The following is a 16,837-nucleotide window of genomic DNA, read 5'->3' as shown; positions in this document are numbered from 1 at the left end:
GTACTTAGCCGGTGTGTTGGTGCGGAGTGTATGGATAATGACTGGAAACTCCTTAAATCGACCCCCTTTTTGTTGCTATTTTCTTGATATCTGAAAATGGAGGTCATTAACCGGTGTTTTAGTGCGAGGTGTATGAGTAATCACTGGAAACTCCCGAAATCGACCCTGTTTTCTGTTGTTATTTTCAACTGAAATATCTGAAAATTCGGTCCGGAGCATTAAATCGGAGTGTATAGGTTATCTCTCAGGAAACTCGCGAAACCGACCCCGTTTTTTGTTGCTATTTTCTACATATCTGAAAATTAGGGTCACTAAACCAGAGTGTTGGTGCGGGGTGTAAGGGTAATCACTGGCAACTCCCGAAATCGACCCCAGTTTTTGTTGTTAGTTTCTAGATATCTGAAGTTGGGGTCCTTAACCGGTGTGTTAGTGCAGAATGTATGGATAATGACTGGAAACTTCTGAACTCGACCCTGTTTTTCGTTATTTCGATAAATGTTGTGTTGGTTTAATCCTATATGTGACACGTCCGCAGTAACAATTTAATTTCATTTTTTAATATACTCAATTTTAATTATACAGGTCTTAACATAATATACAAATTAAAGATAAATTAATGATTATTGAAAAAAATAAAAAATTCACAAGATCTGAATAATTAGGTCAGTTTATACAGAATTCGCAGATTCCTCATAAAAATAAACTGCCTCAATGAAAAGAAAAAAAATTTTACGTATAATATAGTAGCTCAAATAGTATAATTAACATGACAATAATTATTAATTAATTATAAAAATCTATCCTTATTTCCATGAAATATGTTTTGATAAAATTCATTAATACTGTTCTTATATGATGAGAAAGATTCAATCATTCTAATGTGTAGTGGAAGACAATTCCACAGGTCTACAATACGATTAAAAAAAGAAAACTTAAAAACATCAGTTCCAAAAAGGCCTTTCCCACAGCGTAGCTTCACTATTTCTGATGTTATATTTAGACGTCTTAAATATTACACATGACAAAACATTAAAATCAATATAACCTTTAAGGCATTTAAAGAAAAAGCAAATAAAAGCAAAAGAAAAAGCAATTCCTTGAAATGAACTATAAAGTTAACATTCAAAAGTATGCTTAAAGGGTTAGATGACTTTCATTAACAAAAATACTTTCTGGCTCGAGCATAATACTCTTGGTCTTGGCATTTCAATCAAGAGTGTATTCTCTTAGGCTAATTATTATCACTTTGGTTCTAGAGTTAATATTGGGTCATTCTCTTCACTTAGATTATACTATTTAACATTTTATTGTAATGTAGCTAAATTGATTGATGATTTCATTTCCATTCATTGGTCTAATGCGGTATGATCCGAATGAATAGACGCATTTTGGTTATACATCTATGGAATGAAATTGACCTAACTTCGATACAGCAATCTGGCCTGATTTCGAACCAGATGGAGGGTTTTTAAATTTAATTTATCAGTGAAATGTTCAGCAAATTAATTTAATTAATTTTAATTTATCAAATTTGTGACTGCAAAAAATACCTTAAATTTACTTACAGTAAATTATTACCCTAAGACTTCCTTCAGAGCTCAACTAAGGCAGATGATGGAACTTTAGACAACTTTCACTCATGACAATTCTGCTCGCTACTTACAAATGTTTGCATATCTAAGTAAAAAATTAGTATTGAATTTTGGTTTTGAGTTGGCCTCAGTAGAAAAACAACAAATTATTCATAACATTCCAGCAAAAGCTATGTCTTCAAGGAAGTAATTACTGTGACTGTTTTGGTCCTTAATTGAGCCCTTTTTACACAGTACACAATCCTTGTTGACTAAGTGTAACTAAAATAACAGAGCGAATGGCCCCTGGTAAACAAAATGGCTCCCCAGAATCCAAATTTGCACAACACTCAAAGTAAAGAGGGCCATGGGCAGTGTGGATAATGTTCTTTCCCAGTACTTGATCATTATTTAAAGCATCATAAGAGCCATCACACCTAAGATCAAGCCAGTGACCTCTGATCTTAGTGGTGCTGACTGATTTCACAGTTCTTGTTGGCTTTGAGATGGTGTGAAAAAGCCAGAATTGCTCATCAGCTGTTTTGTAGATGGGTAAGACCAAGCTTGTTGCCTCATCAGAATGCTTCATGTTCACACCAACAGATAACCAGGCATCTAGTGTAAAGAGGTTGGTACAGAAAGCATACAGGGTCAGCCTTTCTGTAGCTGAAAGGCACAAATCTACTACCAACACTTCCTCTTCTTCAATCTTTCCCCCTCCCAGTGCATGTTTTGCAGCTTCTATGCCACATATTTTTGTCAAAACATGTTGAATGCCAGCTGCACTGGAATAGTCGATATCAACAGAGCATGTTGCAGGTGCACTGCTGGTGATTATTGATGGAGTAGATGTAGATGTTGAAGTACTGGTAGATGTACATGTAGACATGGATGCTGAAGTAACTGTAGGTGCTGAAGTGGATGTAGATGCTGAAATGGATGTAGGTGTTGGAGTAGATGTAGATGCTAAAGTAGATGTAGACCCTGAAGTAGATGTACATGCTAAAGTGGATGTAATGGTAAAATGAATGTTGTCTGCACGCAGCATTATCTCTTTGAGCTGAATCCGCCCATAGTTGTATCGCTTCTTGAAGGGAATACCTTCTGAGAGACCATGGACCTCGAATCCACCTTTCAAATATGGAACTTTGCTAGGTTTACCACAAGCATCACCTAAAAATAATCATAACTTGGTGTAGGTCATAAAATGTCTAAGAGTTGAGTTGTAGTTTTAAAGTGCAACGTGCCTTGCTGTGGCCACCAACAAACATTTTTACAAGCTAGCCAATCAGGGTGTGTGAATTTGATTCACAGGCATGCCTCCATTTGGTTGTTCCATGTTGAAACTTTCTACGGAGGCATATCTGTCAATGAAATTTGCGTACCTTGATCAGTGGCTAACTTGCAAAAATGTTTGTTGGGTGGCCATGGAAAGCAGCATCACACTGTAATTAATTCTGTTTCTTAACTAAACCCGAAAAATTCTATTTCTGAAATAACTCATACATGCATTAAACTAAAATTTACATTCCTTTAGTACATTCCATAAGATTGTAACTCAAAACATTAGTTACATACAAAACGTAGTTGTTTAATGACAACTTCTGCAGTTTTTTAAATGCTTACTGTATTTCTTGTTGAAAAGGTCTTGCACATGAGCAATAGTAAATTGCTGATTATTTGCACCTATAAAACAGAAAGTAAACAAAAGACTTAATATGTAAACAAGATATGAATGGCAGCTACATGTAAGTTTCACATGAGGATTCTATTAATGGCCCATACACCTGTATGTGGTTCAACTTACATACATGTACCTTAATGTTGAAAAAGTTACAACACCTACAACATTAATGTTTAAAAACTCTGGAGTACTTGAAAATAAATTATTCTTGGTATCAAAACGAGTCCCTGTCAAATAGGATTTTGTACTGTAGTCCCATGAGATGCAACCCCTCACTGAAATTCCTTGTCTCAGACTCTAAGGTAGATAGCAAAATTGTTATATAGGTGACTCAATCAAGACATTATCCTGTTTGCTAAGATCACAGCAGTGTCTGCATCTTGATCTTACTTATTAACATCATCTTTGATGCAGCTCTTGAAGACATGCTCCCTTCCTTGAAACAAAGTGCCAAATTGTGCCGTTCATTTTTCATAGCTCTTAGCTTCCATTAATAGGCACTTCACGAGGTCCACCAACACCCACAAAAAGAATGTTTTTTTGATGTTCCAGTTTTCCCACTAAATAGAAAACCTTAATCAGTGAATGAAATATCTGCAGTGCTCTGTTTGCAAGGGTAACTCATTTAGGGTAATTGCTTTATTAAAATCTTAATGTATTGCCTGCTAAGGCGAGGGCAATCAAACACTAGAAAATATACACAATGTACACCATAAAACAAGAGAGAGGCAGGACTGGGGAGGAAAAGGGTTGATCAAGGGTTGATTAAGAATCTATCATCTATTATCTGGCCACAATCCACAAATAGGATATTGGCTGCAGATGCCATTTTTGGTTTAAAATGCAAAACAGTACACTCGATTCCATATTCTTAACCTCACTCAAAGTAAATAATTATGATGAACTTGTCACATAAAACTTCATTGTTTGAAAGCAAATATTGTCTTTCTTACCAAAATATTCTCCAAATTTTATGCTTATCTCTTGATTAGTTGCAAGAAATGCTGTTCCAGCCCTAGATCCAAGGTTGTACACCTCACCACTGATATCCAGATATAATGTGGATGTCTGACAACCCAAATCTTCAAGAACCAGGATCTATATATGCAATAAAATAAGGCAATTAAAAAGGTTATGAGATACAATGAATATATGAAGTTCATATATTTTGAACTGCGGTATTAGATACGTATGATGCACGATCCTTGCAGTAGATAGCACTATTTATGCAATAGCAAAAATCAGACCTGAAAAAAATAAAAAAAAAAAATTAAAAAAAATTTTTTTTCAGGTCTGATTTTCGCTATTGCATAAATAGCGCTATCTACTACGAGGATCGTGCATCATACGTAAAAAGGTTATATTATCTTCATTCTTGATTATTAAGTTATAGGTCTAACCCGAAAACACTTCTTTTAAATCCCCTAAGGAAATGCTCGATATGAATAATTCATAATTACTGTTAGTATTATTAATGTTTTTTGAATGTTGGCAACTTAACGCTATCAGGGTGAACATACACAGCTGTATTAATAGTACCTCTTCCAAGAGTTTCTTTCTGTGTCTATCAATTAGTTTTCTTTTCTGCTCCTCCGTGAGTTCTGATACTTTGACATTTAATTCTTTATAAACTTTTGCAGAATCCACAAACTTTTTTTTCCAATGTCACTTCTTTCTCTCCACTTTTCAGATGCTTTCTTATTCTTCTGTTGGTAGGTAAGACCTTTACATTCATCTGCAATTCAGTAAAAGAACATATATGATTCATGAAAAATATATAACCAAGTGCACTAATCACATGCAGTGATGTCAGTCAAGACCACCTTACAGCCACATAACACTTACTGATTACTAAATTAAAGATATCAGTCATTTCCCAACAATGAGCTATCAACACATTGATGATTCAAAATAACTATATTGTATTGTAATCTGCAACAAAGCCTACGTTTGTCCACTTGAAAAATGTCAAGGTATCAATGAAAGGCCTGATTCCTTTCCAAAACTTCATGTAAGCTAGAGCAGTTCTGAAAAGAATGTCTGAGTGAGAAAAAAATTATTTTTACAGGCTACAATAACACAAATCAAAATCATTGTCCCTAATATTAATAGCTATGATGTCAAGCAGTAACAATACTTAATCATGACATTAAGCATTATACAACATAATGGGTTGTATGCAACTGACATTACTTACAACCCATTATACAGGTTTTAGTCATTTGTCAGGCAGTGTTGGATCAACTTGTATTGGTATGTATGTATACATGTATTTGTCCTAAGACCCCCTCCTATCTGGAAGAGAGTAGAGTAGACATACAGGATAGCCCCTTCAGTGTTGTAAACACTGGTATCAATGGGGGTCCTGTTTACCACCCATCCCACCCCAAGGGAGGACATCCATCACACAGTATTCTCGTGCATGGGAAATTAACGTATCCTGCCCCTAACCCTGCAGGAGACAGGACCTCCATTTCATTGTCCCTATCCGAGAAAACTAGAATATCTAAACATTTCTTTATGTTATAGAAAGGTAGCATATTTTTCTCAACTATTTTAAGCCCCTGAGTGTTGGTCCAGCTGGGGCTCGAACCCTTGACCTCCCGCACAAACATTGTGCATTTACAAGAACTCATAACCATTACATGAAACAGTAAACTTTGAATAAATTTGAGAAATTTGTGATCCTTGCAGTGTTGCTATCGATTTACATGTGAGTATAGTGTACATAAAAACAAATGTGAAACCAAAAACTCAGGTTTGACAAGGAATGTAGATAATAGCTGGAAGCCAGGGGGAAATAGGCAGCTGTGCACTTGATTTTCCAGGCTGGAAAACTTTCTAGGGTCTTAAAAATCTGTAGTAATGGATTATTATAAACGTGTCTGTGAACTGTCAATTTCAGTCTTTTAACAATATCGTCTATATCCCTGCTTTAAAAAGTATTTGAACCCAGGGCCATACCTACAGCTGTATTTAATGCTAATTCCTACTTATAACTTACATTAAGCCACAACTGACTGCACCTATACAATGTAGTAAGTATGGATAAAAGAGGAGTGAAATGAAAAATTACAACAGGGACTTTAAGCAGTCAGGACGGCAACGCCACGGAAGACATCAATTAAAAAATTAGTCTCTACTTTTAGTTAGAATTTCGAAAATGGCTGCATGTGTTTACCGTCTCATAGGGCGCCAGACCTCAAACTCGACATAACGCATAAAAGTAGCATTGAGTTCCAAATGTAAATTAATTTGCCGCCGCGGTTTCGCTTCGCAGACGACGTAGATTTTGGTGATTTCACGTTGTTGTTTTGCAAAGGATGGCTAAGAAAGGTACAAAGTTTTAAAACGCACGTGCTGGACTATTGTTCTGCCAATTAGATCTATTGTTTTTCCACGTTCTTGTTGCCCTAACTGTCGTGGTTTGCTTAAAGTCCCTAATATCAGCGTTGTAAGAAAATGACTGAGTATGTGTAAATCAAATATATTTTCCATCTAATACAAGTACCTGTTTTAAAGAATTCAGCACAAAATAAATTGTAAGAATTTGGTCCTTTGACACCTTTGATTCTTTTTAATGTGACATCTGCAGAAGAAGATGATACTTGTGGCCTTTTTCTTTTCTGATTCCCGATCTACTTCTGCAAAAATCATTCAGTGTAATTGTTATATTACTCATTCTGCTAAAATTAGTAATAATTATCCACTGATGACAGCTGAATAAACATGCATAAACTATTTTTAATTTAATTTTGATCAAAGACCATAAAAGTGTTATCATGAGGAAAAAGGAAGAGGAGAGAAGAAAGAGGAGGTATGCATCAGAACTATTGAGAAATACTGCAATAATGCCGTGCCACTAGTTACAGTATTCGTACATGCTTGAATATAGTATTTAATATCCTTTAGACAACAGACAGAGGGAGCAGGGTTGGCATAGTGGTGAGAGCGCTCGCCTTCCACCAATGTGTTCCGGGTATGATTCCCGGACCCTGCATTATAAGTGGATTGAGTTAGTTGGTTCTCTACTCTGTTCTGAGAGGTTTTTCTCTGGGTACTCCGGTTTTCCCCTCTCCTCAAAAACCATAATGATTTGAATTTACCTCATTTACAGTTTATTTGGATTTATACACGACCCCACAGGCTGTTCAGCTCTAAACACTATTGTGTCTAAATAAAGGTGTTATTATCAGGGGTTTCAATAACAATACTTATAAGCGGCCAGTCTGAAGGTTTAATAGATGGCAGTGACCACTAAAATCACTCTTTATTTTCACCAATGAAATCCAAACAGACGGCAGTAAGAGGTCCTACAGGCAGCGGTAGACCGCCAGTAACCGCCTTTTATTGAAACTCCTTTATCATTATTATTATTATTATTATTATTATTATTATTATTATTATTATTATTATTATTATTATTAGACCTACAACTGACACCCTCTACTTCATCCTAACCTAGGATTAACCAAACCTTGCTTTGACAAAATGAGCTTGTGGGTTTGCATAATAAAAACACTAAAAATAATAATACAACTATCTTAAATTCGTACAGCTGTAGTCAAACAAACAAAACAAAACAAATAAAAAAAACTCTATTCATTAATTACAAATTATAATTTCATGTTGGCTTCCACCCGCATATAGAAGAGCCTAATCGAGGCAGGGGAAGTGACGCGCAAGTTTATTGGAAAAGACGAAAAATATTTTACAAACAATACCAGCTGTTGCCAAATTTAATTATGGTATCAGTTAAAAATATTATTATGATACAAGAATGGCAACGCGGATAACGCAGAAAGTAAAAGTCAAATCGTGTTTCAGAGCTATCTAAATTTTAATTAATTGGTGCATAATTTCGGTGACGGTCAACGTAGTCATCAGATTTCAATAAAACTTCCGCGTTAATTTATTGGATGTTGTCTTTGCATATGGTCTTCTTATGTTTATAATGTTTTCAAATAAAAACCTTAAATTTCGGAAATCGATGGATTACCTTGAAATGTAAATACACGTGTATGATGAACGTGAATGATCTTGAGCTTGAGTAATTAAAGCAGAGTTAACTGTCTGATAGTATAGAAACTGTGCCTCATCACGATCTAAATAACATCCAATTAACTTTAAGCGTTAGGCTATTATTGACATATAAATGCATCTACGATCTATACGAATTGCTACTTTTGTTTGATTTGTGGAATTATTGAGATAAAATGAGGCACAACCTGGTATAAAGCTACAGCTGAGGTTAACCAAATGATTTAATAAGCTTACCTCGACTTGTGCCTTCGCCAAACCAGTGTCCGTTGACGCTTTTAAAACCATCTCCTTGTACATGGTTCCCGTTCCAACCATCCCTCCTTCAAAAAACCGCTCTAAAATACCTCTCTGTTCATCTGAGATACGAGTAAGTTTCGCCATTGTATTTCCTCACGAAGAACAACCACTATCTCGCTGAAGGCTTACCAGACGGCACGTTGTGGAATTTGTTACTCGCAGGCGAACGGGGATTATTCCATAAAGCGATTTCATTGGCTGCTCCAGACAATGCTTCAAATAAGCGGCATCAGACGGCTCAGACGGTCAAGAAGATCATATCACTTGGGTACTACCCACATTCTCAATTGAGAAATACCGGGTGTTACCCTATGAGAAAATGTGACGCGGGTGGTGAGCCGGCTTAAGTAATATTGATAAGCTATTAGCTCGGGTAACAGAGGGCTTTCCTTTCCTGGTGAAGAGTGTTTTTTTTTGGGGGCGCTCAGGACTTGAACCGACTGCAAAGATAGAAATATAAGCCCAAATTATAGACCACGCGCTGGAAATGTCCATATTATTTTTCTAAGGTAGATCGACGCTAACGAAGGCTCTCAAGAAGAAAGATAAAGTAATTATAGGGGAAACATTTTTGTGTCCTTTTTGTTGTATTTTATCAAATTTTTGTGTTTTGCATCCTAGATGTGAAGATAACTGTGACTTACGAGTAAATCCTTCACGTCGTTTAGCACTTGAACAACTCTGCGTGAATGCCGATTGTGTATGGGGCTTTTCTTATCGATGGACTCTCTTTGAGGCCGGTGCTGCGAAGGATCCCGAATGGATTCAGGTCAGTGATTTACAAAATTCGAACACGACTGATTTTGCCGAGAATCGTCACAAACCCTGGAGTACTGCAACCCAATAAGATGTACAGATTCGTCCTGACTGCTAAACGGCGCGGAGGACATCCTGGTTACTCAGAGTATAAGTTCGCTACTCGTGGCACCCCTTCAGAGGGAAGATGAGACGTGACCCCTTTGTCTGGAAGAACACTTGAGACCACCTTTACTTTTGCATGCAATGGCTGGGAGGATCCAGATCTTCCCTTGCCGTATTCGTTCATTTATTTTACCGGAGATGGTTTTCCCACCGTTCTATACAAAGGGATGGAAAGCAGTAAGAAGACGAAGCTTCCCGTTGGACATAAAATAAAAAACTTTACCATCGACTTTCGTGTACGAGTGGCTCTCATGTTCGTAGCCTTTACTGAAGTGATAACTCCTGTTCAGGTATGAAACGAAAGCATTTACACAATTTCATCCAGAGTCCCTCTAGTTTGACAGAAGAAAAGTTTGAAGATTTTTATTGCTTTATTCATGAACGGCGAAAATCGTACGTCTATTTTACGAAAATGATGTCTAACAGTAGTGGTATATTTTTTTTCACGGCTGGGAAGACAAACGCACTTTTGATGTAAACAGACATGGTTGTCCCTACGGACTGGCTCCTGTTCTGAAACGGTTGTAATGCCGGCTTCGTACGTGACGCGATGCAATAATTTCCAGCCTGTTCTCTCAAAAACAAACAAAATTCGCTTAAAAACGTGCAGCTTCTGCCCATTCCTTTTGAAGGATTCTTTTATTGAAATGACTCTCTTCATTACTTTGTACTATCTCATGTAATACCAGGTGCTACCGCTTCAGTTAAGCGCGGAAAAGCTGGTGGACCGCGCTGTTTAGTTCGGTCGACAATTGGAAACCAGAGTCAGTTGAATAAATTACTTCAGTCAGGTGATGTGTCACAGGCTGTTCAGCTGGCCAAAGCAGCCATTGTGGCGGTTGATTTTGATGAGAGAATTCCTCAGGATCAGCTCATAGAAAAGAGAAAAGCGGTGAGTGCACAGTTCTTTTAAAGAGACAAACAAAACCAAAGCCCACACTCTCCCCACTGCTCGGGAGAGGTTTTCCGTTTTAGATGAGCAGGGGTGGCATTAATACGTTGATTAAAGGTGCTATGTTTTTACGTAATTTAAATCTCAAATTGTCTTAAACACAGAGGAAAAAGTTACTTAGTTCTTAGCAGTTTTGAATTAATTAGGAGAGCAAATGGGTATTCGCGAGCAGTTTATTAAACTGAAACGGAAATCTGGTTAAATATTTACAAACAATTGTGACACAATTTTAATCAAAAGTGGACGTCAAGATAAAAATCACAAATATCGATTATCCACAAGTTGGAAAACTTGCACCAGATTAGGACTGCTTAATAATAAACACTAGAGAGGGTCTGATTCTGGATTAAAAATTTCTCGATCATATCCCTGGAAAAATTGTGTCTGGGGTCAAATGCTGATGAAGATTAACCTTTCTAGATGACAACATCATATATTTTTACATGTTTTATTTCTAAATTTTTCTTTAACACTATACTAAAACTTACCAATTTGCAGTTTTTAATCAATTTTCTTGAAAACCCCTCTTGCTCCGCGGGTTGCTCCGGTTTTCCTCCCTCCGCAAAAACCAACATTCTAAATTTCAACTCGATCTCAAAACAGTGGACAAGAAGAGCCACCCAGTGGAATGTCCATCACTAAATTATTTATTATTTACTTATTTAGTTGGCAAAATTCACGCGATAAAGAAAGCACAACAATGAACATATATAAAGGGTCTGATTTTGGATCACATTAAGTGTATAATTATTATTCCTCTTTCTAAAATAACCTCAATGACCTGTAGAAAAATTTTCTCTGGAGTGAAATGCATCATGACAATCGTGAGTAGCCTTCCACGATAACATCATTCATGAATGTCACTTTTTACAGGTAAAATCCAGCATTGTAAAATAATTGTCGGCTGTACAAGTGGAGACAGTGGAGAGAATACAGCAGACATCTAGTGTTATAGCCGAGGCTGTCACGGTTGTTGACGAAGTTACCGTGGAAGCACAGGTAATTTTTCATATGCACTTATTTTTCCAGAAACATGACTAATTTGAGGAAAAGGCTATAAACCTTGGAATAAAACTTTTCCGATCAACTCTCAGAGCTCAATTTTGATTTGGAGAAGGCAGAGTCCCCCTTCAATGATAGTTTGTGATACGCATATGAACAGCAATATTGTGGCGAACTTTCAGAGAGCAGCAGCAGACGCCCTTCAGTCGATGACAAAAGTTTTGAAAGAAGAGTCCTCAGCAGGGAATTGTTACGAGGCGCTTTTGTACGGTGCAAGAAGTCTTGCTGCTGGTCTTGGTGGCATGCTCAAGGTGTCTTCTCACGGGGCCAGAGAATACGAGATAAGGAACACCCACCAGGTGGATTCGGCCACTATAGACCGCCAACAAAAAAGTGTTCGTTCTCTAGACCCTGCTGTAAAACCAAGATCAAGGCGAGACGCTGCAGCAGAGCTGCTACAAGCAAAGAATGAAGTATTGTGGTGTAACGTTTACCATGGGCGGGATTGGTTTGCTCTACATCTTTAGGAGCAGGGAGCTTCTGCTGGGCCACAAAAAAAGAAATGGTCGCTCGCTCCCTGTAATCAGCTTGTAACTAGCTTTAGTGGAACTTTATCTCCTGACCGGTCTATTCATAAAGTGAAGTTGTAATTTTTTGAGAGTTACCCCGTACATACATACATACATACATACATACATACATACATACATACATAAACTTTATTTTTTCTAGAATTTAAGAGTAGCTTGTAAAACTAATTTTTCTGAGAGAAAAATAACAAAATAACAACAAAAGAAATCGACATAATATAATATACAAGGACATTATAAAATACAATCCTGTGCAGTATTTATAAATAACGGCTGAAATGAAATAAAAAGACTTACTGAATATTTAAAAATACAATATGAATTCATATGATGCACGATCCTTCGAAGTAGATAGTGCTATTTATGCAATAGGGAAAATCAGACCTGAAAAAAATCAAGCCTGTACGGGATTCGAACCATTGACCTCTGCGATACTAGTGCAGCGCTCTACCAATTGAGGTAACAAGCCATCTGGGAGCAGGCCGTTAAGTTGATTCGTCAGTGGTTCGAATCCCGTACAGGCCTAATTTTTTTCAGGTCTGATTTTCGCTATTGCATTTTTAGCGCTATCTACTGGGAAGGATCGTGCATCATACGTATTTAATACCGTAGTTCAAAATATATGAACTTCATATATCCATTGTATCTAATATGAATTCAATTATAATATGTTCTAAAATGGCATTAATTTAAGGCTAGCTAATGCTTTTTTAAGGTCATTAAGGTTCAAAGTTCGAACATTGTCCGGTAGTGAATTCCATAGCTTAACGGCATGATAAGAAAAAGAGCGAAGGCCATAAGAAGTAGTCTTAGCAACAGGGAGTTTCAGAATGTAGTTACCGCGTAAATTATAAGTAGTATTACGAAAACTGAAGTAAACATATTAAAGTATCTTCAATCACTTCCCTGAATTGTATCAGCATTTTAAATATGTATATAAAATTTAAAATTAGTGGCAAACTTAACTTCAGTCAGCGGCTTTTACTTTACTTTACAGTCAAGAGGGTGAGCTCTAAGCCTTTCGCAGTCACTGGACAATGTTGGAAAAACAATTTTGTCTCGAACCCTGGTCGGAGAGAAGCCAAAGGAGCTTTCATCTCAGTCTGTGTCTCTGCTTGTTTTCCGAGAGGAACCCTACTTGTTCCCAGGCTCTGTATTGTCCAATCAAGGCTACGGATTTGCTCTCCCTTCAGACTCAAAGCTATTTGACAATGGTACACTGTTTGTGGACAGTCAGGTATGAAAAAGACGCCTTCTGTCTTTTCACGTCAGTCAGCTTCTTCGCCTGCCTTATTCTCGACGGGTTAATGGGTTAACTGCATTTTGTACTGACAATCAATCAAAAAAGCCGATTTTTTTAAGTTTATTGTTAACATTATAGTGCACATATTTTTTTAACAATATGCGAACTATAGTGTTAACTATGAATTAAAAAAACCCGGCCTTTAGAGGATCAAAGGTGTCTGGGTTGGCAGTTTACACTAGGCGGAAAAGATAAATTAGGAGCGCCACATTACACAATTTCATTGAATTTCAGGTGATCACAACGAGTTTTGTATCCTACTCTTGGCACCTTCAGCGGCAAGATTGACAAGTGGAGTTTCCAGCCTTGAACTGAAGAACAGCTCAGGGCATCACTTAAATGTGACAGATCTGACAACGCCGATCACCATCAAACTGCGCAATGGTTACAATTTGAATAACATTTCTCAATCATACTCCGTTGGTGTTCGTAACACTGTGTTTCACAAGATAAATGTCGCCCATTTAGGGATGGCTATGATGCTGAAGGTTCGTCCAGATAACAACAAAACAGATTTTTTTGAGTCTTAAGTTTGGGGAGCGACCCTCCGCTAATAACAGCGACATAAATGTCACGGTCCCTAACTTCTCATCTTGCACTCAGAAATCGTCTGGTTATGTCAACTGCTCATGTGATCCATACCGGGTACTCGTAGACAGTATAGTCATTCATAAGACAGGCATTTATTTCATTGGATTACAAGTAAAGTCAAAGAGTTCTGCTAGGAAGAGACGGTGCTCAGTGCAAGGACGCTCAAAACGCAGGTGTGTGCAATATAAAGAGTCCCCTGCAGCAGACGAAACTAGCACAGGGCAGTCCCCCAATGATCCTCGATTCCGTGAAGGGAATGAAAATTACACCATACAAGTGCTACCAGCTGCCTGTCTCTACTGGAATACTGCAATGTCTAAATGGACAAATGATGGATGTAAGGTTAGTGAGCATTGTTTATCAGCGTCAATTTAATTTAAGTGCTCACTTTAGTAAATTTAGTGCAGACGTAAGTTAATGTAAAAAAATTGGTGTTTTTAGTAATTGACAATGGCTGCATCATTAATAGGTGGCTGAAACAACAACTCTGGACATGATTCACTGCCACTGCAACCATTTGACTGCATTTGGAGGTGAAGTGTTTGTGGCACCAAACCCCATCGATTTTGACAGAGTATATACGGAATTACATCGCATTCCAGAGACTGGAAACGTAGCTGTCATAATAACAGTGAGCTTTGTGTTCGGACTTTACTTAATGCTTATACTGTGGGTTCGGAGAGCTGATCAGAGAGATACTTTGAAGGTAGGTTTCAGTTTATTTCTCAATGAGTAGATAAAAACCCTATTCTACATCTTAAAATGTTTTTGTTCTGATTTTGTCTTCCTTTAAACAAGAGCGTGTCTCCGAACATCAAATATACGTTCACGTTGTTGTTCACTGGAGATTGGCGATAAACCATTTTTGGGATCTTTGTCGCCCTGTTGTTGTCGATACGAAATTGAAATATCGACAGGCATTTGGTTTGATTCTGGTCCCAGTGCTAACGTGTATCTAGTGCTGGAGGGTGAGCTGGGATCCAGTCGTCCTTATCATTTAAAGGGTGGTTCGTTCATTCCATTTGCAAGAGGAAGCTTGACGTATTTCACCCTCTCAATTCCGGATAATGTTGGCCATTTACGGAGAGTGCGCGTGTGGCATGACAACTCTGGTGAAAGCCCTTCTTGGTACCTAAACACAATCAAGATTTATGATTCACTCAGTCAGGAGCTTAAGACATTTTTCTGTAACAAGTGGTTGGCTGTTGAGAAGGCCGATGGATTAATAGATCGCACGTTTACTGCTGATTCAATTTCTGGGAGGCGAAAAAATTTCTGGGAATCCTTGCAGAATAAATTGGCCGAAAAACTCAGCGAAGGGCATTTGTGGTTTTCAGTCGCAACCAGACCACCAAGTAGACGCTTCACTCGCGTGCAGCGTTTGTCTTGCTGCCTGTCGCTTCTGTTGACCACAATGTTAGCCTGTGCCATGTTTTATCAGTTTGTTCCTGGGCAGGTTAAGCAACAGAGCACGCTAAGGTTGGGACCTTTGATCCTAAATCTGCGACAACTGATTATTGCATTGGAGAGCATTTTCATAGTTCTCCCCATAAATTTGTTAATAGTAGGAATCTTCAGCCACGTCACAACCAATGTCGACATATCTGGGAAACGCCAACGAAGATACAACGTCACAGAAAGGTTAAGCATCCACAAGGTCACTGAGAAATCTCGATACCGTAAAGGTCTTCGCATGACCCTACCGTATTGCTTTGTTTACCTGGCCTGGTTCCTGTGTTTCATCTCTTCAGCTGCATCAGCAATATTTATTATCCTTTATAGTTTACAATGGGGTAAAGAAACAAGCGAGGAATGGCTCATCTCCATTTTTATTTCTTTGTTTGTGGAAATATTTGTTTCTGAGCCGGTAAAGGTCGTTGTCGTCGCTTTATTTTTGTCGTACTTTCGTCAGTCGGATGTTGATGAACTTGCTCAAACACCAAGGACAGTCGCACATGTTGATGAAGTTACCTTCGCTGACGGCCAAAAGGAATATAATAACGAAGAATTTATTACCTTACCGAAGCCCCTGAGCAAAAAAGAATTACGCCGTGCAAGGATCTTTCGGATACGAGAAATGCGTATGTACAAGGCTATACAGAATATATTCTGTTATTTTCTATACCTCTGTATACTGATGATCACGTGTTATGGAGGCCGGAGTCAGTACAGTTATTCTTTGAAATTATCGCTGGAGCAAACATTCGGAGAGGTGAATGAGGTATGTTTACGGCTCCTTTCATCCATATATTGTACTACAAGCAAGCATGCTCACATCTTTAATTAAACGTGAAATGTGTTGATTATTGAATCTCTTAAAACTTATAGTATCCTTGGGCGACAATAAGGAAGGAAGTGAGTATCGCGCAGATTGCCGTGACACATGCGGGTATATTTTAATTATATCCGGGTATTTTATATGTTCAAAACTCGATTTGATTGTACACTGTTTAGCAGCCTGGTAAAGTCCCCTGTACGGTGTTGTAAAGCGCCATGAATTTAAGATATGGGCGCTATATAAATGAAAGTTATTATAATTATTATTATTATCAATGTCGAAATTTGGGGCGTTTTCCATTCGACCAAAACCTCCGGTTTGAAATTCGGGTATATCATGTGACGAATGGAACAGTATTTTCCGGTTGGTTGGACCAAGTCGTCCCAGGCCAACATGTTTCAAGTTTCGCGCGAAAATACGAAATAAACAACGGGGAAAAGTATGGCGGACTCTTTGTCTCCTTTAATATATCAACAAAGTTGAAATGGTAAATTGGCCACCGTTACGATTATAAAAGCTGACGTTTCGTTTCGAGCGTTAGCCCTTCGTCAGAGCGAATAGGGGAATTGTGGGTTGTGTGTGCTTTTAAAGGCAGAAAAAGGAGC

The 16,837-nt window shown here is 37.8% G+C and overlaps 1 protein-coding gene and 1 pseudogene across 2 annotated transcripts in view; one reads left to right on the top strand and one right to left on the bottom strand.

The window, feature by feature from the left end:
- The window catches only part of LOC148732560 (uncharacterized), a 52,598-nt pseudogene extending 36,244 nt beyond the window's left edge, over positions 1-16,354 (top strand). Inside the window, exons 19-27 of the transcript XR_016000343.1 lie at positions 9,217-9,806; positions 10,206-10,408; positions 11,342-11,467; positions 11,653-11,943; positions 13,058-13,297; positions 13,598-14,296; positions 14,424-14,660; positions 14,802-16,175; positions 16,283-16,354. The product of XR_016000343.1 is annotated as an uncharacterized LOC148732560 (transcript). The remainder of the gene's footprint in view (positions 1-9,216; positions 9,807-10,205; positions 10,409-11,341; positions 11,468-11,652; positions 11,944-13,057; positions 13,298-13,597; positions 14,297-14,423; positions 14,661-14,801; positions 16,176-16,282) is intronic.
- LOC148732561 (uncharacterized) lies at positions 536-6,918 on the bottom strand. The gene is made up of 5 exons (XM_088758983.1): positions 6,767-6,918; positions 4,795-4,990; positions 4,209-4,353; positions 3,198-3,257; positions 536-2,744 (listed from the first exon to the last, which is right to left on the bottom strand). The coding sequence occupies exon 5, from the start codon at positions 2,617-2,619 to the stop codon at positions 1,819-1,821; it is 801 nt and encodes a 266-aa protein (XP_088615109.1). The 5' UTR covers positions 2,620-2,744; positions 3,198-3,257; positions 4,209-4,353; positions 4,795-4,990; positions 6,767-6,918; the 3' UTR covers positions 536-1,818.
- Positions 16,355-16,837: the final 483 nt, after the last annotated feature.

The sequence above is a fragment of the Stylophora pistillata genome, chromosome 4 (genome assembly GCF_964205215.1).
Source record: "Stylophora pistillata chromosome 4, jaStyPist1.2, whole genome shotgun sequence".
Lineage (NCBI taxonomy): Eukaryota > Metazoa > Cnidaria > Anthozoa > Scleractinia > Pocilloporidae > Stylophora > Stylophora pistillata.
This window is presented reverse-complemented; position numbering and strand designations above follow the sequence as displayed.

Coding starts and splice junctions, on each gene's coding strand:
- LOC148732561 (XM_088758983.1), bottom strand. CDS start 2,619: ATGCTGCGTGCAGACAACATTCATTTTACCATTACATCCACTTTAGCA.